This window comes from Littorina saxatilis, linkage group LG1 (assembly GCF_037325665.1).
Source record: "Littorina saxatilis isolate snail1 linkage group LG1, US_GU_Lsax_2.0, whole genome shotgun sequence".
NCBI classification, from domain to species: domain Eukaryota; kingdom Metazoa; phylum Mollusca; class Gastropoda; order Littorinimorpha; family Littorinidae; genus Littorina; species Littorina saxatilis.
The window spans coordinates 39,082,291-39,107,010 of record NC_090245.1 but is presented as its reverse complement, the minus strand read 5'-3'; the positions used below and the strand labels follow the sequence as shown (position 1 = coordinate 39,107,010).

General features: G+C 38.4%; 1 protein-coding gene across 1 annotated transcript in view; it reads left to right on the top strand.

Annotated features, from left to right (window-relative positions):
- LOC138969138 (inositol 1,4,5-trisphosphate-gated calcium channel ITPR3-like) overlaps positions 1-24,720 on the top strand; it is a gene marked incomplete at its 5' end in the record, with an annotated part of 161,876 nt that overhangs the window by 120,856 nt on the left and 16,300 nt on the right. The window contains 19 exons of the mRNA XM_070341860.1: positions 5,430-5,591; positions 6,484-6,722; positions 7,160-7,244; positions 7,469-7,659; positions 8,287-8,485; positions 9,035-9,121; positions 9,517-9,621; positions 10,413-10,484; positions 11,023-11,152; positions 12,575-12,713; positions 13,189-13,347; positions 13,544-13,700; positions 14,947-15,044; positions 17,592-17,691; positions 18,119-18,169; positions 20,023-20,226; positions 23,146-23,286; positions 23,780-23,929; positions 24,503-24,604. Of these exons, the coding sequence (XP_070197961.1) occupies positions 5,430-5,591; positions 6,484-6,722; positions 7,160-7,244; positions 7,469-7,659; positions 8,287-8,485; positions 9,035-9,121; positions 9,517-9,621; positions 10,413-10,484; positions 11,023-11,152; positions 12,575-12,713; positions 13,189-13,347; positions 13,544-13,700; positions 14,947-15,044; positions 17,592-17,691; positions 18,119-18,169; positions 20,023-20,226; positions 23,146-23,286; positions 23,780-23,929; positions 24,503-24,604 (2,571 nt within the window). The remainder of the gene's footprint in view (positions 1-5,429; positions 5,592-6,483; positions 6,723-7,159; positions 7,245-7,468; positions 7,660-8,286; positions 8,486-9,034; positions 9,122-9,516; positions 9,622-10,412; positions 10,485-11,022; positions 11,153-12,574; positions 12,714-13,188; positions 13,348-13,543; positions 13,701-14,946; positions 15,045-17,591; positions 17,692-18,118; positions 18,170-20,022; positions 20,227-23,145; positions 23,287-23,779; positions 23,930-24,502; positions 24,605-24,720) is intronic.

The window sequence follows — 24,720 nt, the reverse complement described above, 5'->3', positions numbered from 1 at the left end:
ATTTAGTCAAGTTTTGACTAAATGTTTTAACGTAGAGGGGGGAATCGAGACGAGGGTCGTGGTGTATGTGTGTGTGTATGTGTGTCTGTCTGTCTGTGTGTGTGTGTGTGTGTGTGTGTGTGTGTGTGTAGAGCGATTCAGAGTAAACTACTGGACCGATCTTTATGAAATTTGACATGAGAGTTCCTGGGTATGATATCCCCAGATGTTTTTTTCATTTTGTCGATAAATGTCTTTGATGACGTCATATCCGGCTTTTTGTAAAAGTTGAGGCGGCACTGTCACACGCTCATTTTTCAATCAAATTGATTGAAAATTTGGCCATGCAATCTGCGACGAAGGCCGGACTTCGGTATTGCATTTCAGTTTGGTGGCTTAAAAATTAATTAATGATTTTGGTCATTAAAAATCTGAAAATTGTAATAATTTTTGTTTTTAAATAAAACGATCCCAATTTACGTTCATCTTATTCTTCATCATTTCTTGATTTCAAAAACATATACATGTTATATTCGGATTAAAAACAAGCACTGAAAATTAAAAATCAAAATTAAATTTCCGAAATCGATTTAAAAACAATTTCATCTTATTCCATGTCGGTTCCTGATTCCAAAAACATATAGATATGATATGTTTGGATTAAAAACACGCTCAGAAAGTTAAAACGAAGAGAGGTACAGAAAAGAGTACTATGCAGCACAGCTAAACCACTACCGCGCTAAACAGGCTCGTCAGTTTCACTGCCGTTTTGCACGAGCGGCGGACTACTGTCATTGTGAAAAAATGCAGTGCGTTCAGTTTCATTCTGTGAGATCCACAGCTTGACTAAATGTAGTAATTTCGCCTTACGCGACTTGTTTCAGGTACTTTTGATTTGAGCGAAATATACGTGAACAGCTCAGATCATGGGTAATTTTAACACCTTCACATTTAAATGCTTATTTTATAGCCATCCATTGAATTGAGAAGAAAACAAAGCATACTAAACTGCTTAGCATGAATCAAACAATAAGAAAATAAAAAGAACCAACAGCCTCGTTTTGTATGTGTGGGTAGTAAACACGTTTTATTTACAAAACACGGCGGAAAATGGCGACATATTTGTTGCACAGCGACAGGTCACTTTCTTCAACCAAGGCCAGTACTTTCATACATGACAAAGGAAAGCAAATATGGCCTGAATAATAAAGTTATAGTGTTCCTTTGCGTGTCTGAGTGATAAACTGTTTTAACCAACTATCTTCTGAAACGTAATTGCACTCAGCAGATTTGTCTTCCGCTCATAACTTTCGTGTCACACGGTCTTTGCGACAAACAGATAGATCGCATTCTCGCAGAAAATCATTGACAACACAGACCAGTCATTTTTAGCATTGCATTTGGGAAGGGCTACTATTATAGTGTGTTTTAAGAAAGAAAAACATTACAGTATCGGCAGAACACGACCAAATGAGTTTTCGTGTTACAGCGTTATGGGCGTGAGATTGTTTAGACTTTTTGTTCTCACACTGTAGCAAAATCATTGACAACACAGACAAGTCAGTTTTAGCATAGACATTGGGAAAGGCTACTATTATAGTGTGTTTTAGGAAAGAAAAACATTATAGAATCGGCAGAACACGACCAAATCATGACAAATGAGTTTGCGTTTTGGGCGTTATGGGCGTTTTTTCACACTGCAGATCATATCTCAAAAACTACGGAGTGGATCTTTATGAAATTTGATATGGATATTTTTGACTGGATTTTCTCATAGAAGGTTTTTCCGTTTATTGATAGGACAGTTTGATGACGTCATATTTTACCGTTTGCCAAAAGGTCGAGGCAGCACTTTCACAGTTACAGTTTTTCATCAATTTGATCGAATTTCTTATCACACAATCTCAGATCTAGGCCGGATTATGGGATTGCATTTCAGTTTGGTCACTTAAAGTTTTGTTATTGAAATGTTTGTTCGAAATATGTCATTTTTTCAAATTTTTAAAAACTAATATTTGAAACAAAAAATTTATATTGGTGTATTCCCTATTGCGTCCTGTATCTAAAACTATATAGTTTTGTTGTTTTGTATTGATAATTATGCTTAAAAATGAAGAAAACCGATAAATAACCACTATCTTTATTTATGAAAAAAGACACTTAAAAACAACTTCTATCTATTCCTTACCATTTTCTGATTCCAAATATATATAGTTTCATGGTGTTTGACGTTGAAAATAGGCTAAAACTTAACAAACTCGGATCGTTGAATGGAAATTATACTTCCAAGCTCCGTGCAGCTGACAACATGATAAAAACACGTCATTTCAAGTGTGGAACACGCTCATGACGTCATACCGAAAGGTGATGAATTATGGCTTCACCTTGCGATGTTTCATTTCAAACATGGTAACATTTTTAAAGGGGTTTCTTTCTCAGATTTCTGTTTGCCCTCTGTCTGTCTCTCTATGTCTCCGTCTGTCTGACTGATTCAATTAAATGTGTAATTACTTAGTTTTGCAAAAGTCAAACTAAGTAGGATATACCTAATTGATTCAGGTCTCTAAATTCTTATTGTAAAATTGTGAGTTTTATTCAAAACAAATTTAATTGGTGTTTTAAACTCAATAATGGGGCATGCTGTGATGAGTAGAAGAATGTGTGCTTACGAGCAGAAAAAGCCCATTAAAGTCAAGAATCGTGTTTTTCTTTTTCTATTTTCACCTTGTAGCTTCATACAGACACTAAGCAACAGTGTAGTTCCACTTCCAGTGCAATATCTTGTACTTTAATTTTGACCATCTGTGTAACACTTTATTGACCCATGATCTGAGCTGTTCACATACACATTCTCTGTACACTTGAGATGGGTTTTTTTCTTTGGCTTCTTTATTTTTCTTTAGTTGTACTTAAAGAGTTCTTTCTTCTCCTTCAAATTATCATGTAAACCATCACAAATCCGTCTTTTACACGCGCTAAGAGTATTCTTCCGCTTAAACACATGCTGAAAATTGACAACCTCGCTGCTTTCTGTGCTGAGTGGGAATTTAGCCGAATTAAAATTATTGAAAGAAAAACTATGTCAAAAATAATTCTTCACCTGTTAACGCTTCAAAAAAAACGTTTATCATCAATTGGTTTCCAAAGCTATATTTAGCACGCGCTGCTGTTGTTGTTGTTGTTGTTGTTTTGTACACTTAGCTATGAATTTTAGAGACCAATACTTTCATATATTTTAATAACCTCCCTTAGTTGGGATCTTTCTTATGCTCTTTTAATGTCAAATGTTTTCCAAACAAGCAAGGCTTTCATGCTGTTTCGATATATGTATATACTTGACGAATGTTCTCTCCTTTTTCTCCTTGACAAAAGTTGTACACTTTTGTGTTTTATATGATGCTATGGCTTGCAGACTTCTCCGATCCCTGGCAGAAGTCATAGAGATTCTCGAACCTTTCGTGCAATTCCTTTGGTAAATGATATTCGATGCAATGCTATTAGCATCTATTTCTAGTTGTATCTTAATTAGCTGAGTACTATCTAGGTATCTCTAGTTATGCTTGTATTGGTGTCAGTCATTGCAATGCGCTTCAAACGTACACTGCACCAACGCTTTAGCTTTCTGCTGAAAACTGTGAATAGTATTTCCTCAGCAGACTTTTGCAAAACTTTTAGCCTTGAGATTGACAGAATATTCGGACACAGCCTTGTTGGATGACGAAATAAGTTAGAACCTACCCTTGCACATTATTCAAACCGGTTAATGTTTATTGCTTTTGGATTTCCCCATTTTCTCTTTTCTATTGCTTCGTACTGTCCGAGTTTATTTCATCACTAAACCTGCTATTTTCTTTCTTTATATCGCCTAATTGCTTGATAAGCATGCATAAATATCTGCAACTTAAATATGTATCATTATTCTCTCCTGTTTATTAACATCTTTTCTTAAAACAATTGATCTTGAATACCGCAGTATGGCTTCTTACACTTAATTGATGGGGTTTGTCTTATTTCATCCTTTTATTTTTTTCATAATTCATACTCTTACTGTATTTTCTTCTGATTTAGTTTATGACAGGCAAACACCCCATGAAGTTATGTGGAGTAATGCCTTAACTTGTAATCAGGGTTATTATATAATATTGCTCATAAGCTGCCAAAGTTTACTTTCACAAATATATCCAACAATATGTATGCATAAGGCTGGAATGCAACTGAAAAAAAAACACTGAAAATTGATGTTGCCTCTGTTTGCCTGTGGCTAAAAGCATGATAGACTGTTAGTGTTGGTTTAAGTCAGAATGTGGTGTCAGGATCAGGATGGAAAAACGGTGCATGGTGTGAAGGTTTTGTTTTCAAAATTTCGAGTTTTGAATGAGCAGCTTATGAAATTATTGTGAGGAATGGAATGCGCATTGGACGACGCATCAGGTTTGCTCTGTTACGCTGGGGACTGCATGAAAATGTTTGTGTGCACATTAAACGGCAGCATGTGCATGATTTGTGCTCAATTTCACTATTTTATCATTATTATTCACATCATTACTCGTACCACTTGTTCAATTGTGTCGTTGTATTAAGTCTAAGTCACGATTTTTTTTAACAAAATTACTAAGTTTAATGTAATAGCTTTGCATGCTAATTTTATCAAGCTATTATGTGACAAATCATTCATGATTTAGGGGTTTTGTGGGGTCACAAGTCTCCTCAACTGTACTGAAATTTGAAATTCACTCAGGCCTATTTGATTTAAACAAGCTTCATTCAAATTCAATATTATGGAACAATGATAAGGCCTATTTCCTTTACCACAAAACATCTGGCAAAATTTGTGTAGGGTCCATTACAACTATTCTTACCATCTTGTTAAAGATAAAAAGTATAAGTTCGTGGGGCAATATGAATTAAAGTAAATTTCAATTCAAGAAATGTTTGCACATAATTTGGGTTTAACTAATAGGTTTTCAGCGCTGATTTTATTGTTGATAGTGCTGCTGCTGTGTAAACAGAGATTGTCAAAGGCTTCCTTCACACACGCATGAAAATATGCGTGTGCACCATTGCTTTTTGAACTCAACACTCAAAATACTTGCAACCTCTGCACTTTTAAAACTAAGACATTTTTAAAATATACGATGCTCGACAATAGCTCCGTTGGGTTTTTAATGGCCTGTGGAAGAGCTGTATTCGTTGCAAGTGATAGCGTCAGCATGAACAATGAGATCCGATGAGCATGCTTTGGAAAGAAAAAGTCATCACCTCAAGCGGTCACTGGCGGCTTGTTTGCATCTTGCCTCACCAACAAGGATTACAACTGTTCCACAGCGCATAAAAACTCTGACGGAGTTATTTAGTTTCTTTACCTCACCTGAGAAACTAGCTATTGCAGTGGTGGGTTTTCCCCATGATATTGCAAGTTGATACTAAAACAATCTACAACTTCCTATTAGGACCAATACGCGGGCATGGAGACCGTGTTCAGAAAGACATTGTTCCTGCTGAGGTTGCTGATCAGAGAGAATCACAAGGTTCAGGACAGGATGTTCGACAACCTTGATCAGTTGCTGGACGTACAGATCGTCAGGTCTGATCTCGCCCTTGCTCTCAAAGAGGTGAGTTGAACACTGAAAAGTGCATTTCTATCACTGTTGAGTCCGTATGGCTTTCTAAATTGTTCCTGTAGATCAATCCATCAAACTGTGTTTTTAACCGTCATAAGGCCCCTAGAATACGAAGATCAAAGAATGTAGAGGATTGAATGGATTTAAAGAATAAAAGTAATACGCAAGCAAAGTTTCTGCAGTGTATGTAAAAATAATATATATATTAGAGACTTTTTTAACTTGAAAAAGTCAGAAACATTTTTATTTCATGGAGTTGTAGTATGAAAAGGGCCTTTCAGATAGGCTTTCTCGTGTGCTAGCCATAATTATGTTCTATGTAGATTCGGTTACCTTTTTAATCTAATATATGTTTCTGCAGACGTTTCTTTGTGTGTTTGTTAAGACAGTATTTAGAAGTCATGTGCAAGGACTGAATCAAGTCTGAACCAAATTAGACAAAACACGAATCGCCTATACCCTGAATTGTACATTTACGCATCATTTAAAAAGCAGTACAACACTACACCATAAACAGCAAATGCATTCTAAATTCTTCTTCTTTATATATATATACTGAATTTCAATGACCTGCATCCTTTCTAAATCGATACAAACACTAGACTATAAACGGCAAATGTATTCAAAATCCTTCTTTTTTCCATGTCCTCAATTTCAATGTCACACTTCAAAATCACTACAACATAAACAGCAAAGGTATTGGCCTTTTTGCTGTTGTTTATTATTGTATCGTATTTGCAAGGTGTGTATACGTGTACGGATGTTACCATCACCAGGACAAATACCAAAGGATGTTATGTTATATAAATTCTTGTTGTTCTTGTTCTTGTTCTTGTTCTTGTTCTTGTTCAAAATCCTTCTTCTTTTATTGCCCATTATCCAGATCTTCATCGGCAACCAGACGACGTGCCTCAAGGTTCACTCCAGGCAGGTTCAGCGGATCGTGCTGCTGGCAGCAGAGAGTCAGCAGGCTGCCCCAGAGTTCCTGGAGCTCCTCAGAGCACTGGTCAAGGTCGAGGGGCTTGACCTGACCATCAAGCGAAACCAGGCCCTCGTCATGAAGTACATCATGCAGAACTTCAAGAAGGCTGCCTACGTCCTGGATCAGCCTAGAAATTTGAGGTTGGATGGAAGCTTGTTTAAGAAAATTATTGATACGTTCCGCAAAAGGGGTACAATAACAGTTTAAAATTTAAAATGCTACAATTGAACAAAGTTAACATTAATTTGTCAAGTGATTACTGGTCTTCTTTGTATAAAGCTGCACATATTAGATAATTTGCTGGGCCAAAAGAAGTGTGATTAAACTATTTGAATTATATTTCAGCACATAGCATATGGCAATTGCAGACAACATGTTTCAAAACATTTCTCATCAGCGTAATAGAATGCACTGACCAAGAAAGAAGATTGAAATTAAACGTTGTGGTACAACATGTGCTTGTAGTAAATAATAGAAACAATGGAGAATAAACAGGCCTCCTTTGAACCATTAAGGATAAAAAAAAAAATGATAAGGAATATAAGTACATGTAAACATGTTTGAAATATGGTTCCAGGGAAAACATTCTGACCAACCAAACAGACCGAGGACACCTGACTTACTTCATCAGCCTAGTGGACCTGCTGGCTACATGTGCAGAGGTAACTATTTTTAAATTGCAATACGCATTCTTGCCAAAAACATCACCCTAATTAGTGCGTACATGCTGAAGTGCGCAGCAACAAGAAAGAAGTTCTTTATCATTTGAATAATGCACATTTTTGGTAAAGAGAAACGAAATGCTTGCATAGGTAAAGCAACAACAACAAAACATTCACTTGCGCACACATTTGTTTCATTTTATGTGTTTCTATTCTACCATCAGGGCGAGAACAAGTTCATCGAATCGCTGTGTCAGACTATCGTCCCAGTGGAAGAACTTCTGTGGGTGATGAACCACGCAGGCATTGACTGCAACCTCAAGCGACCCTTCCTGCACTTCATGCTGTGGGTCTATATGAAGACCACGGGAAACAACCTCGTTGAGAGCGGCGCTGCTGATCTTCAGCATGACAAGTGAGTTGTCTACCTTTCTTCCTTCTTTCAATAGTTTGTAGGGTTACCCTTGAGATTTCCATATTTATTACATTTTTACGGCGAGTTTTTTTAATTTTCATTATAGTTTCTCTGTTGCTGTGTGATAACACGTGCAAAAAGCTGCAATATACTAAAACGTGTAAACCTGTACTTCAAATTGCCACTATATGGTTACCCAGTTACACATACCAAGGTACATTGTAGTTTGGTAATTAATTTAAGACTTAAAACCATGAGTGTCAGCTTTGTTACAAGTTCAAGTCTTGGCTGTTCCTTGTCTTTTGTTACAGAAAGCGAAACAACTTAGAGTTATTGCCTGTCACAACGGAAAGAAACATTCAGTATATTGCTATTCTTGGCTGCAAAGTAAATGTCAAAGATATATTACAAGTAGTTAAATCACCGTATCTAAATTACTTCTCTTTTTTTAAGCATGTTTGTGTGACGAATTTTATTTAATATTTGTTATGTTCCATGAGAAGAGTATTGCAAAATTGTTTTGTACGTACAAAATGCAAAATTACAACAACAACAAATACTGTATGTTTAAATTCTACCATACATGACATTTAAACAGCGATGGAAATACGACATATCTATATTCAGGTCCATGTGGGACTTCATCCACTCTGCAACGGGTGACATCCATCAGTTGATCGACTTTCTGTCCCGCCACCCGGACAAGGTCCCCGCCTTGCTGAAGACGACACCCCCCAAGAGCGAGGTGGCGGACAACACGGACACCCGGGTTGTCATGCAGCACATTCTCTTCTACATTCTGGACGGGGTGTTGCCCTTCCTGCACGTGAGTTTCGTGTCATTGCTTTCAAGTGTGCAGGGGTTGGTTACATATTAACCCTGTCACACGGGTTACAGCGTTACAGCGTTAGACAAGGAAAGTTTTTAATTGCACAGACGTTTTTTCATCCTTAAAAGTCTTACTTGTCAGTGAGAACCTTCACACATTTTTATATTTGCAAATCGTGTATGCAGTTCCGCGTCATTGCTTGCAAGTGTGCATGAATTGGTTGCATCTTAACCCTGTCACACAGATAACCTGAGTTTGCGTTAGATGGGGTCCACCAATTTAACTGTGTACAAGTACGACGCGTCAGATAGCATACTGGCTGGCTGGCTGGTTGGCTGGCTAGCAGCGTAAGACAAGTGAAGTTTTTAATTGCACAGACGATTTTTGTCATCTTAAAACTCTTACTTTTCAGTAAAAACCTTCACACATTCTTCTAATTGCAATCCATTTGTGAAGACTGCATCCATGAATAAAGGCTGATCAACAGATTTATTTTACAGTGACCCAAATAAAGTTAAAAGTTTGAGTTTCCATTGTTTCTCACAGGTGTTCTACACAGTTTTCTACTCACCTGACAAGGATGTCTACACCAACGAGGTCAACACCACGGAAAGCATGGCGAATGCTCTCATCGTAAGGACATTTGACATTTTCTTTGGATACAGAATGCAAAGCCAACTAACGATATTGAATAATAGGTCAAAATTGAATACAGAAGTAGTGAAGAGCCCATGGAGTGATCGTATCAATTGTACATGTACAAGAAACTGAGTGAATGGAATTTTAAAGAGTTGGAAGATGACACTCGTGCGTTTCTTATCTTCCCCCGTCCTTGTAAACATATTTATTCATTTTCTTCTTGGTCGATCTAAATTTCTGGCGGGCGGTACCTAATTGCAACCACAAATAGCATATTACTCCCGTCATTTGCACTGGGTGGATAACACGAAAGGAGGGTTAGAGATGGTTTGTTTTGGTGTGGATTAAATACTGATCTGAGTCCTTCAACTTTTCGTTTGTGTCAATAGGCGCTGTGTGATCTCCTTGGGGGTCACGTGACCAACCCTGAGTACTTGAAGAACGTCGTCATGTGTCTGACCACAGTTGTGTCAGTGTCCAACGCTTCTAAATCGGTGAGTGCAGGAAACCTGTGTATCTGCGTGTGTCTGTGTCTGTCAATTGCATCTGTGCCTTAACACAGTCACTTAGCTTGCCGAGCATCTCAGTCGGTGAGTGAAGGTAACAATTACTGTCTCGTCCGTCTGTCTGCCTGCTTGCCTGCCTGTCCGTCCGCCTGTCTGTCCGTGCGTCTATGTGTCTGTCGAATTTTCAGTGAGTTCAACAGAATGAGTTATGTCTGTTCTGTTCTGTTTTATATCGATATGTCGATACGTCTTGTCTATCTACCATTTCACCGGCACGGTTGGCCTAGTGGTAAGGCGTCCGCCCCGTGATCGGGAGGTCGTGGGTTCGAACCTCGGCCGGGTCAGACTTTAAAATTGGCAATATAGTGGCTGCTCCGCCTGGCGTCTGGCATTATGGGGTTAGTGCTAGGACTGGTTGGTCCGGTGTCAGAATAATGTGACTGGGTGAGACATGAAGCCTGTGCTGCGACTTCTGTCTTGTGTGTGGCGCACGTTAAATGTCAAAGCAGCACCGCCCTGATATGGCCCTTCGTGGTCGGCTGGGCGTTAAACAAACAAACAAACAAACAAATCTACCATTTCGTCAATCTCTACTTATTTTTTGTCTGTATGTATGTATGTCAGTCTCTGACTGTATGTTTGTGGCAATAGGTCTCAACGTAACCCTGTGAACTGAACATGTTTGCATACTTCAGTTTTATAACATGCATGAATGCATAATGTATAACATGATTAAATGTGTTCATAACTACTGTATAGCTTGACTGTTGTAATTGCAGTTGCTGGTCAGTGTGCTGGAGAAGTTCACAGGGGACATGAGACTGTCAGACACCACCAGTGCTGTCAGAAAGGTCAGTCTGCTTGTCCTGCGTAGCCTACCTTTAACTGGTTGCATCGATGGCTAACGATTTCCAACTTTAATTAGATGTTTCAGCTGTGTCTGGGACACTACTTGTTTCATGCTACATGACAAGCAAGTTTTCCATTCCGATAGTGAAGTGTATGCAAACAAAGGCACTGAATGCCGTAAAACTCTTTCTGCTTAAGTGTAAACATAAAATCTGCCTTGTTTGATATATAATCAAAGATGACATGCGATATGCATTAGGGACAATGGCAGGCATTAGAATTAGATAAGGCAGATCGATAGCCTCATTGACATGCAATGAATGTTACATCAAATGCAGCGTTGAAAAGTCTTGAAAAGATGTTGGTTTCTCATTGTTTTTTATCGACCCTACAGCCTATAATTATCCGGGACCGGCAAATTTCTTTCCTCTCTATAAAAAAAAATTTAAAAAAATAAAAGAAGAAGAAGAGAGAAACACAGCTTCAACAAACCAAAGTAATCTTAAAGACGCAGGATTGATGTTACAACCCTTGTTGCAGGGTAACATGGAGTACTACGCTTCAGAACTGGAACTGAACGCCAAGTTCAACACGTACACCAACAACTGTATGATGGTCCACAGCGGTCACAACACCGTACAGGCACAGCTCAAAGTCAAGTCCAAGAGAGGTGAGTACTCGCAGAACTACAGAGTGACGGGTCCAATGGCCTAGTGAATAAGACGCCGGCCTTCCATGCTGAAGGTTAAGTGTTCAAATCCCGGACGCGCCTGGTGTGTTAAGCCTAAGGGTGTAGATTTTTCAGATCTCCCAGGTCAACTTATGTGCAAACCTGCTAGTGCCTCATCCCCCTTCGTGTGTACACGCAAGCGCAAGACCAAATTACACACAGAAAAGATCCTGTAATCCATGTCAGAATTCGGCGAGTTATAGAAACACAAAAACACCAAACATGCTACCTCCGAAATCAGCGTATGGCTGCCTAAGTTGCGGGGTAAAAACGAATATACACATAAACACCCACTCGAGCAAAAAACACGAGTGTACGTGGGGGTTTCAACGCATGAGCGCAAAACAAAAAGAGGAAGAAGTTTTTCAGAGTATGTATCTCTACCATTGTTATTTTCGGGAGCATCTCGAAACTCCCCCGTATCGTTACTCCCCCGGCTCGTTACTCCCCGGCTCGTTACTCCCCCGTATCGTTACTCCCCCGGCTCGTTACTCCCCCGGCTCGTTACTCCCCCGTATCGCTACTCCCCCAGCTCGTTACTCCCCCGTGCCTTTTTATTACACTTAAGTAATGCAGTTATTACTTATTTGAATTTTCAAGAGAGAGAGAGAGAGAGAGAGAGAGAGAGAGAGAGAGAGAGAGAGAGAGAGAGAGAGAGAGAGAGAGCATGTTTAAAGAACTTAAACTGCCAGATCTGCCTGTACATTCGTGTACAGTACATCTTTGAAAAAAAGTATATATTTTAAGCAGAAGAGATACTATTTCAGAATGCATGACGGGGGAGTAGCGATACGGGGGAGTAACGAGCCGGTGGAGTAACGAGCCGGGGGAGTAGCGATACGGGGGAGTAACAAGCCGGGGGAGTGACGAGCCGGGGGAATAACGATACGGTTACTCCCCCGTATCGCTACTCCCCCGGCTCGTTACTCCCCCGTACACAGAAAATGACTGGATAACCCTGTGATAGTAAGTTGGCATGAAATATTGTTTTTCCGGAGAAATTTTCTGGATAAACAAACAAAGAAACAAATAAAACAGCTGGACAGGGGGTGGGGGAACAATATTTCATGCCAACTTACTATCACAGGGTTATCCAGTCATTTTCTGTTTACGGGGGAGTAACGAGCCGGGGGAGTAGCGATACGGGGGAGTAACGAGCCGGGGGAGTAACGAGCCGGTGGAGTAACGAGCCGGGGGAGTAGCGATACGGGGGAGTAACGAGCTGATCCCGTTATTTTCTACTGATCGTTCTTAAAATGTTCAAGACTTGTGTAAAAAAATTTCAGATTTTCTATTTAAGTCTGTAATGAAATACGAGAAATCTAAAGCTGAAATGGCAGCCTTCAATGCATGTGATCACAGAATACACAGCAAGAGGAACCAACGAGGAACTTCCCCTAGGAGAAGAGTTCCAGAACCTGGTACGCTGCTTCATCAATGCACACGAGAAGAAGCCATTGAAGCGATACGCCCCGGCCAAAAAGCTGATTGAACAGCTTTGGTGAGTATTGGTCTTTTTGCTGTCTGCCTGATTTCACGGCTCTCTGTCTCTGTCTCTCTCTCCTTCTCTCTCTGTATGTGTCTGTCTGTCTGTCTGTCTGTCTCTCTGTCTCTGTCTCTGTCTCTCTTTCTCTCTCTCTCTCTCTCTCTCTCTCTCTCTCTCTCTCTCTCTCTCTCTCTCTCTCTCTCTCTCTTTCTTTTTCTTCCTCTCCTTGACGAGCAGTCACCATTGTTCTTCTGGTTTTTTTCTGCCATCACTCATCTCTATTCGCATTCTCTTCTGTTTGAGAGAAACACATCCAGGCCACGCACAATGGGACACTATTACCATGTCATGCACACAGAATGGGACACTATTACCATGTCATGCACACATAATTGGACACTATTACCATGTCATGCACACAGAATGGGACACTATTACCATGTCATGCACACATAATTGGACACTATTACCATGTCATGTTTGTGTGCAGGATATCAGCGCAGCAGTGCAAGCAGCCTCACCCAGATCAGCCCACTCATGCGGAACTGGACGTTAGGTGCCTTCAGGTGCTGCGGGCAATCGTCCACAACGAAGAGCGGAAACTACCTGAAGATTGGGCTCTGCGGACTTCGGAGGAGAAAGTCAAAAAGTATGTAATGAAAATACAAAAATGTGCGTTGTCAGAAATATAAAATATTCTACAGAAGTCAAAGAGTATTTAAAAAAAAGGTCAAAATATGCATAAAAGTAATGTTTTAAAGCTCAACGAATCAAGGTGTGGAATCACCAGTATTTTATCTCACCTGCAATCTTTCATCTGTGTGTGCTTGTGTTGTTGTGAACAGACAGCTGAGTCACGTCATTGAGGTGCAGGTAGCGCTCAATGGCCACAGCACAATCATCAAGGTTCTGCCTCACCTGGCCAGGAGGAATGACGACATTGTGAGGGAGGTATTGGCCTTCATCTGCATCATGCTCTTCAACGCCAACAGAAACGTACAGGTAGGCTCACACACACACACACACACACACCAACACCCCCAATTTAAGACTTCTCCCTTTAAAAGTGATATTTGAAACAGACTGCTAACGTTCCAAAATCAGGAATCTTCTTCTTGTCGTTCGCTGTTTGCGATTTGCGTGGGTCCTGGTTGGTTAAGGTGCGCCTGTTGGCCCAGATCCTCCGACTTCAGCCCTTAGGTTTCTTTCAGGGTTACCCCGCCCTTAGTTCCTGGCTGAAAAACCTAACCCTGAGAACACATGGGGGATTTCTTACCGGGGGTCCCACCCCGGGGCTAGAGCTTTTAATGCGGCTCTTACTCGCATGGTGTAACCGTCATCGGACGCGTAGGGCATTTATAGGGTTGTCAGTGCCATCTGCCAACCCACCCTGTCCTGGTAGAGACACCGCTAGTTGGTCCGGGACGGCTTATTCTATGTTCGCAGCTGGCCCCCATATCTGGGGGGTTGAGGATAGTCGCGCCCCCCTACTGAATTTGAAGTAGTCTGTTCCCGGAAATCAAGAATCTAAAAACGAAAATGATTTAGCTTACGGAACGTTTTCAGTAAAGACAAAACATTGTGCTTTTTTTGTGTGTCTATAATAAAAAATGTTATAGGCTTAACCTTTCTTGTTTTTTCCTCCTCCCTTCGACGACCCTGTTTTTTCAGATGTTCGGTTCATAACATCAGTAAATTTACCTCTAGTTTAAGACTCCACCCAAGTTAAAGTTTCGGTGGGTTTTATTTTTACATGTTTTGAGGTGCTAAAGCGGGGTAAAAACCCTGTGGCTAAAATACAAAAGACCTTATATACAACAAAAACCGGTAATTTGGTCAGGGCAGCTGGTCAGAGTATAGTGTTGTGACGTAGCAAATGCCTCAACAATCTGATAGGTAAAACTGTCAATGCAATCAAAACAGGTAGGACTGACCTGTTCATCTTTTCTTTTTGTTATTTTTACATAAAACCGTAAAATACCGTAGATTTCCGGTTAACACGAACACATCTTTGAAAGCATCCAGTATTGTGCCTCCCTATCCTTGATAGTAGTATTGGGGTTTTAATAGAATCGTGCTTTTGTGCTATGTTTTTCCAATGCAAGTCTACCTACTGGCAGTGTATTCTGTACTGCCATTCAGTACTAGGACGTCACTAATCTGTAGTTCAAAATTGATATAAGAAAAGTTCATGTGTTTCTCATGCTCTGTCCACAATGCTCCAATTTGAACTGTTTACATCTTTCAGCAATCCATGCTGGAGTACTTCTTGTCTACGAGAGAAGAGGTCTTCTTCATGGCTGTGAGGGACAGGATGCAAATATCCACCAACGCCATCAAGGAGAAGTACGTTTGCACTCTTTTCTTTCCTTGAACACTCAGATATGAAAGCTTTGTAAAGTGAGAGGGTTACTAGTATTTTTTCTTTTTATAAACAAAGTTGATAAAATGAAAGGATTTTATTCTAGCTTTGGCAATATTTTGTAAAAAGTGTTGTACTGTAAAATAGGTTTTTTTTCAAATAAGTTAAAATTATAGAAGAGGCCCTTCTTATTCGGGCTTTTGATAAATGTATACGCATATTAAGATTATTAAGCTGTCCATTTATTTTTTCCTTCTTACAAAATCTTTCTGATCGTCATTGTCATGATTTTTAATTTTTATTTAAAAGATGTAAGATGTCTGTATTTTTATGGAAAGGATTATGCACTTCTTTTTCTGTACAAGTGAAGCAACTAGTGCTCTATTTGACTTGTAGTTTGTATCATAAAGGCACTTGTTAATCTTTTTCAGTCACCTTTTTAAATTAGTATCTAAATTTAAAGAATACAGAAAAAAATCCCATGATCTCTTTCTTAAGTTTAATCACTTATTTGGAGAAAAAAACTTACCCTACAGGTTTGTTTAGGTTGTAGTATTTACCATCAACGGCAAGGGGGAACTTTATAGAAATTGTACCGGAAAATAACTAATTTGCTGCATATTATTTATTTATCTTTACAAAATATCTTTGTTTTATTAAGTAATCATTATACATTTCTGACATTGACTTAACAGCGTGTATCATAAATAATAAATTAACCTTTTTTATTGAAACCTCTGGATAATTTACATGGTGTGGACAACTAAAACTTTTTCTTTTTGCGAAATTATGTTGCTGTGTGATCCTGGTGGGATTTTCCTCTGAGAGTCTTGTTATTTTTAATTGTCATTTAGTAAAATAACGTGTGTGATTCAAATCGTGTGAATTTTAGACAGGAAAAGCTCACTTTTATTCACATGCAGTAATCAGTTTATTTTCTGCCTCTGATTTCTGTACCTCCATTTTGGTTTTATTCCCGTTCAGAACTTTGTTGCTGAAAAAGACCCGCCGAAATAAATCTGGGTAAAACGACCATCCCTGCATGACGTACAGTTACTACTTCTCACTCTGTGTTTTCAGTTTAGCTTTCTTCACTTCCTTAGATATCTGAAACTAATTTTTGTAGCAAAATAGAAATGTTTTTGAGTTTATGTGGGCCTGCCTTTGTTTCTGCATGTTTGTTAATTACGGTACTTCATAAGCATGTTTTAACGATCAGACACTTTCGGTTGTTGAAATGTCTAGCACAGAATAGAACAGTATCGTCGGAAAAATATTGTCGAAATTGTTTTTCAACGAGTATGATGAGTTTTAGCACATAATAATGAAGTATGTAAAAGAGGTTTTGCTCTTAAATTCTTTTTCCGTGAGTGTATGTGCTTGGTGTTTCCAGGTGTAGTTTTGAATAGTTTCGTGAAGATTTCAGTGAAGTCTTTGATATAAGTTTGCTGGCTGTGTTGAAAACATTTGTAGTGTTGATGTTGTTGCTAGCAAACTTGTTTTGTCTTGTTTTATTGTGCACAAACTGTCGTTTGTAAAGCATTTGTGTGGTGATTAGTGTTGTTTGTTGATTACTATTTGTAATATGAGGAACCTTGCCCAACCAAACGTCTTAAGAATACAGTTAGAATTTGTGCTCATACATGGTTCTCATGATAGTTTTTAAATGTGATTTCATTGGCGAAAATACAAGCAATTACATTTTAAACCAGGAATAAATCACCACAAATGAATGTGTTATGGTTGGACTTTAATCTAATTTAAAGGTCTTTCTTATGGTTGTTGGTAACAGCTTATTGTTTTTAATCGTATACCTTTTCATTATTTGTTATTGATCTCAGTCTTTAACTAATACTTTTTGTTAAAATGCTTTCACCTTCCCATTTACAAACCACTCGCTTACTCTTTAATATGAGAGCAAAATATAAGCCAAAAAAGAGTCCTGAAAACAATTGAAATATATTTCTCAATAGGAACACAAGGGATTTAGGCGGAGGTTCTGAAGTGTTTATGTCCCTGTTAGATCCTTTTGCCAAATATTCAATCTGCTTATTTTTGATTGTTTGGAATTTTTATTTTTATTTTATTTATTCTAAACTATAGAAAGTTAGGAAGTTCATTCTTATGGTCTATTGATGTTTTTATTGCGATAGTTGGCAAATGGTTCTGTCTTGTAGCGTTTCCCTGTTGTATTTCGAACTTGTTTGTGAACGTGTTTCTGTCTGTAGTTAAGGAAGATAATATTCATTCTTAAAGATATTTTTGACCACAACGATTGCAAAATCATCTCTTTTTTTTTCAAATGTTAGGCACTGTTCTGTTTTACAGTGTAGACTTTGTATTTCTCACAAAACTGTGATTCAAAAAAATGACAAAAGGAGCTCTTGTGTCTATACCTCTGCTGCTGATAAATGTAAGCAATTTTTGCAGTACTTTTTCTGTCCTCAGTCTCTGTCCTGTGTTAAGTAAGATTTGTACAAGTGTCTTCAAGAAAAACTAAGATGCGGTTTTGTATCTTGCTGCATTTATAGACGAAGTCTCTTGGCTCAACATGAAGCCAGAGTGAAGGAAGCCATGGCCAGTATGACCAACTACAACATGACTCTGACCGTGGGAAGAAAAGCTTTGCAGGTAACCTTGTGTCCAGTGATCTTTGTCTTCTTCATTCATTCTTTTAAACTGTCATTGTTATGGTGTATGCAATAGTTATTGGAAAAATCACCTCTTTGTTATTAAATGACGATTCACCCCATGCAGTTGGCCTTTAAAGATGTATAAAGACGTTAGAATAGTAAGACATTCTGAAGCGCTTTCTTTTTTATTTTTGTTTGTTTGTGGGTGTGTTTCAACTCAAATGGAAAGGATGGATGAAATAATATTCAACTGCAGCTATGTGTAGTTTTTTGAGACCGTTAAAGTCCCCCCCGCACCCTTAACACTTTGATCACATTTGTTTCCATCATGCATTATTCTTGTAGATGTGTTATTTGTGCTATTAGCATGTTTCATATTACTACTGCAATAACAATAGGGTGATAATTTGTATTTTTTCTTTCAGCAAATCCAAGTCTTCGAACAGAAAATGAAATCAGAACGGCTGGGAGGTTGGGTAAGTCGGCTGGAAACTTTAGTTTTTCTTCTTATATTGCAAACGATTTTATTTTCTGGCTTTTACTGTCAATTCTTGAAAGCATTCGTATTATGCTGCTTGTTACAACATGAAACGCATGCTTTTTAATAATATGAAACTTATAATGATACTCTGTATCTACCAGTTTTAAATTTCCAAATTTAAAAACAGATAGCTTCGCAGAGAAAAGTGTGGTGTGCTTGTTGATAAAAGCCTAATTTTCAACGTTAAACTTATCCTCTCCTCCCAACAAGCTAAGCAGCGGTTTAATCAATGTATCATACATTCTGTGAAAAGCATGGTCTTTTCCTATCAAATTCCCCCTATGAATTAACACGTTTCATGTTGTAACAATACTTTGCTCCTTCATAGAAAAAACGCCACGTAGCTAGGCTTTAGTGTTTCCTTTACAAAACTCCTGAGGGTGTTTTTTCTGAGAAAAAGGGTGTCTGTTTCTGAGTGCTTCAGAAGAAAGTAGCTGGAATACGTTGGCTTCGTTCAAGTTCAACGGAAATAGTTACATTTTCTTGTCTCTGTGCCTATTTATGTTGGGTCTCTCTTTGAATTTAGTGTCTTCTTACTTATTTAAGGGATAAATCGTATCTGTCGAGAAAAGTAATTAAGAAATTTGTTACTTTATGTGATTTAAATGAATATCTTGTTTCCTGTCCGCTTTGTATTTTCTGCTACTGTTGCAAATTGTAAATCTTCGCTTCACTCGAAAGGTCCGTATTCTAAATCTGTCGCTTTCGTTTGATGTTGAACATTTTTGAAGTGTTCATATAATCCTCTCGCGAAACTTATGGACAGACTGAATAATTCTGTCTTCTCAGTGTGAGTGTTCTGAAATAGTTGCTCTTTTAAATGTTTTGTGTCAGCTACTCTTAGATCGTTTTATTTTGCTGTGAACTAGCTTTTTTTGGCTTAAAATTCGCATAGCAAATGTTAGGTCAACATTTCATAGATTGGAAAAAAAAACATTATCCAGGGGTTGACGTAGAACTCGCCGTTGTGCTTCAACAACAACGAACAATAATCACCCGGCTCCACCCGGTTTTAAGGCTTTGAAAAATAATGTCAGAAAGGAACATTTCAGCTTTACGCCTCTGCTGTCAGTTTTTCATTCAAGGCTGAGGGATTGCAAATAGCATGAAAATAAACACAGTTTAGTGCACGCATAGTTGACAAGTTTCTTTGCACTAATTAAGTGCTATATGCGAAAGTCATGATGACTATGCCACGAAGGCTTATCTTTATTCACGCATTCGCTTTGGTGATATAACAATACTATTCTTCTATGTTCTTATTTATAAAAGTATCCTAGCCTTGTTCTAGAAAACAAGACACTGTCTTTTGTTCTCCTGAGTACCAGGTTTAAGAATGCACGTGTCATATTGGATCGATTAACACCCAGCCATCTTACCAAGGTTAACATTTTGTAGTATAATATTATAGTTTTATCAGTTGAAGAGGGTATTGTATTGGATTTCCCCTCCTGCTCTAGATTATGTATTTCCCATGTATGTTCCCCCTTTTTGCTGGTTCTGATAAAAATTCATGAATAGTGTCCTAAAGTAACTCCCGATTCTGCAATGTACTTATGTCCCTTGAAAACGAAAAAAGGATTATATAACATGATTCACATTTCAGCATGATCCTTGCCTCAGTTACAAAACACTGCCAATATTCTCTCCGTCTTAAAAGTGTATTACCTTGGGATGGCTTGAATTTGGGACACTATTTTTGAATTGTATTTACCCGGGTTCTCTTGGTTTCCCTTCCCTCCTAAAACCATACATGTACCTCCCCACATCCTCCTTCTGATCTGTTAGCGAGCTCTTTGCCGCGCCATTGAACCCGTGGACGATAGCAACAAACTGAGACGGCGGCTAACATGGCGCCGCAAGTCCACATCCGGTGACAGAAAACGCAAGAAAACGCGAGAACTCCGAGCCAATGGAATCAGTTTCTCCAAAGACAGCGATGCGCTGATGGGGGAGCAGTCAGAAATTGAACTGGCGGGAGTTAAGGTGGAGGTAAGCGCTCTTTGGGTTGAGAATGAACCAGCATCGCGCTCAACTTTGCATGGTTTGCAAAGTTGTGATTTTTAGAATTAATTATTCAATTAAATCCACAATCTTTTGCTTCTGCTTTGCCTTTCTCACATTTTTTGCCACTGGTTTGCTTTTGCCTGCAGAGCATTGACTGTTAACTTTGGCTTAACGTTTTATTGCTTTCAGATTTCAAAACAACTTGCAAAATGCCTGCTATTTACAACAGGAACTATTTTTATATGGTTTTTGTATTCACCATCATATGTTTATCTGCTTTTATTTGCATGACGATACCTTTTTCTAACACAACATTACTTGCATTTGCACTGTTCTTCTGACGTTTGATTGCAATTTCCTTCGCATTGTCATGAGTCACTGTTTTAGTCAATTCAAAATGTTTAGTTTTGCATTTGTTAATGGAGAGTACTTTACTTCATCAACATAATAAACTGACCTGCGTACCAGTGCTGATAATGTAATTTACCAATATACTGATAATGTAATATACCAATATACTGTTCTTCCTGCCATTGTAACTTTTTATGTGAGTGATAACTTTGTGTTCTTAATACAAAATATTGCCCAGCGTCACTAATTTATATTTGTATCGTGATTACTAGAAAGTGACTTTTAAGTTGGTGTGGTAAACTTTTACTTGATAATACCTTAGATGTGTGCTTGCATTGCCTAAACCTAGTCGTTGTGCTTAAATTTATGGAACCATAATAACTACATGCAACTGGTTTTCATTTTCTGAGTTTATACTGAGAGTTCGAAAATCTGTTATCATCTCAAAGAGTATGAAACGAAAAACCTGTCAATTTAATTATTTTTTTATTTAATGTTTATTTATTTATTCATTTATGTATTTATTTATTTATTTATGTTGTTGTTGTTGTTATCTATTTTATTATTCATTTAATTGTTATTTACTTATTTATTCATTTATTCTTATTGATGGATTTATTGATTGATTTATCAATTGATTTATTACTTAATTTTCGTATTTGTTTATTAATTTAGTTATTTACTTCCATTGATCGATTCATTTATCAATGTGTCAGTTTATTTATTAAGTTATTTATTCATTTATCCATTGCTTAAATCATGTGTTTATTTTCCTCTTAATCTGAAATAGTCGACTGACACAGTTTTAGTCAGTTTTGGGTATCAGATTTACTATTTCTGCACAATTTTAAGCCTGTTTCGTTTCCAAACACGAAATTGATTTACATACCTCTTTCAAAGTTTTGTTTTTCATTTTTGTGTGATCTTGCACGGCATTGTATTTTTTCGTTTTGAATGTCACAAACCGTAATGCCAGAACGTCACCTTCACAAAAACTGAAGCTTCTTTTCAACCAAACTTTTTTTTTAACCTGCACAACCTTCTTTTCCCAGAACTTTTGTTCACACACACACACACACACACACACACACACACACACACACACACACACACACACACACACACACGCGCGCGCCAACACACACACACGCACGCACGCACGCACGCACACACGCACGCACGCACGAACGTACACACATACACACACATACACACACACATGCACACACACACACACACACACACACACACACACACACACACACACACACACACACACACACACTCATTTTATAAGATGTACCAGAATTTAGGCAAATAATATGGCTCGGGACATAAAAGGCAGGGCACAGTCTATATCTTTGCTTGGTCGCATTTGTGTATGCTGAGGTTGGGTGCTTTTCGGCGTTGCTGGCAAGAAAAAAACATTGTGTCGGATTGTACGCAAAAATAATCATGAGCTGACATGGTATGTAAGTAAGAAAGTTTGATTAATTAAATATAAATGCATATCAACTGAAACTTCTTTGATAATGACAAGATGTGTAGGCTATCTCAATAAATTCGTCATCACCATCATCGCCATTGTCATCTCCTCGCTAATCTTACAATTGTGCTGAGGACTTCAATGATGATGAAATAAATGATAATGATAGCCGTCTATAGCATGCGTAACAATGATTTTGAATACGTATGTTCTTTTAAATAGTAAAAAAAAACAGTAAATTGAATTACGTACTTACTTGCCAGTGCACGAGTTGGGGAGGTGGGGGGTGTTCTTAAACGTACACCTTTGAGAAAGTATCCATGTATAAATCCCGCCATGTTTTATGAAGTAAAATAATATTAATTAAAGCCTGTCATTAATTAGGCGCACGAAGCTGTGGAAATGAATTTCTGGAAAAAGACTTCATGAAGTCGACATCGGGCTCAATTAAGGACGGATTATAGGGTTATTATATGGCATACATCCTTTTTTTGTTCTGAGCGCCTAGTGTACACAATATCTAACATTTCGCAACCGTGATACTCATATCAGCATAGGATGGGAAGCTGGAAGAATGTTTCATGACGTAAAATGATAATAAGAGTGTTCATATGGCACAAATGCTTCAATATACCCGAGCGCCTTACGTGTGCAATATTTAACAATGTGCAACCTTGACACTGATGCCCCCATAGGATGGGAAGCTGGAAGCATGTTTTATGACGTAAAGTGACAATTACAGAGTTCATATTGCACAAACCTTACTTTAGTTCTAAGCGCCAAATGTACATAATATTTAACAATGTGCAACCTTGACACTGATGTCCCCATAGGATGGGAAGCTGGAAACATGTTTCATGACGTACAATGATTATAACAGAGTTCATCATTATTGCACACAACCCACTATAGTTCTAAGAAATGCGCAACTTTGACACTGATACCCCCACAGGATGCGAAGCTGGAAGCATGTTTTATGACGTAAAACGATAATAACAGAATTCATATTGTACAAATACCACTATACTTCTAAGCAATGTGCAACCTTGACACTGGTACCCCCACAGGATGCAAAGCTGGAGGAGGACGTGGAGACGGCGCTGGACGAGGGAGTGCGGGACATGCTGGAGTACAAGGACGACGGCTACATCGAGTTGGTCCTCAAGGTCCTGGCCAGGATCTGTGATGGTCAGCATGTTGGACTTCAGGTAATGTGGGGTTTGTGTACCTATTAGGCGTGTTCTCCACGGTTTAGGACTTATTCAGTTATTATCACTACTATTTTTATATACGAAATGTTCGTAATGTTACTGTCCATGCAATGTTTGTGTATTTTTGTGATCTTTGTAAAGCACAAATGCATTTGTTTGTTAGGGTCTTAAAGTCTTCAGAATCAGTCAACTATGCCATTGGCTGTTTGATTACTTTCTCATATTCAAACAGATTCATCAGTAACAAAGTTGTTTAAAAACAATCCCTAGCCCTCGTCCTTTTCTAGAATAAAAAGAAATCCAGCAAACAAAAATATACCATTCGCTGTGCAACGCAAAAACAAAAATTACATTTGATTGTCAAGGATGTTAGAAAAGAAACTACCAGTCTTGCTTGAGGAGTGAATGGCTCACTAAAGGACTTAGGTTCGCCGTTTGTACTTTCGTAGACCATCACTTGACATTGTCATCATCCGTATGTCTTTTTCAGAACTACCTTCGGGAGCAGCCAGACAACGTCAAGTCGTTCAACATCGTGGGGGAGACAGCGCAGTTCCTCAACGTCGTCTACACCACCATCAACAGCAAGACTATCGACCTCGTCATACAGATCTTCAGCACTCTCAATGAGTTCTGCGCCGTAAGTGATGATCACGATTACGATCCTCTGCTGACAGTTATCTAAAGCAAAAGTATTTGAGCCTTTTTTTGTAAAAGCCCGAGTAGATCAGATAGTGAAATCGTACCGGGATTTTTTTTTTATCATCGGACGTCAGATTTTGATATGCCATACACAGACTTGGAAGATAGCCCACATTTCAGTAATAGTCATATTCAGTGTACCTGAGAAACTGATACTAGATTTTCAGATGCGCGCAATTTTTAGCTGAATATGGCGTATGGCAAAAGGCTTGTCAATTGTTGATCAAGGGAAACCGGATGCTCATTTTGTATTCACATTTTGGGGGGAAATTACAGTTTTACACATACGCACAAGTATCAGAGTGTATATCAATATACATAGCACTGCACCCACAATACTGATGCCATGTTTTCCCACAGATACAAGGTGAAGGCAAAGACGATTCGTTGCTAGGTTTTCCATCTTTTCAAAACTACAATAAAAATATAATGGGGGCAAAATAAAAGTGTATCATTACTGTACACAAGAAACCTTGGGCAGAGTTGTATGATAATGTCATTCTTTCTACAGGGCAACCAGGAAAACCGGGTGTCTGTGTACGACAAGAAAGTGATAGACTACATCAACTTCATCCTCAGGGCAGGGGAGATTGCTGACTGCCCCATCGAAAAGGTTGGTTGGACTACATTTTGTTTGTTTGGATGGTTTGTGGGTTTCTTTTTTTTCTACTTTTTTTCTTATTTCTTTCTTTCTTTCTTTATTTCCTTCTTTCTTTCTTTCTTTCTTTC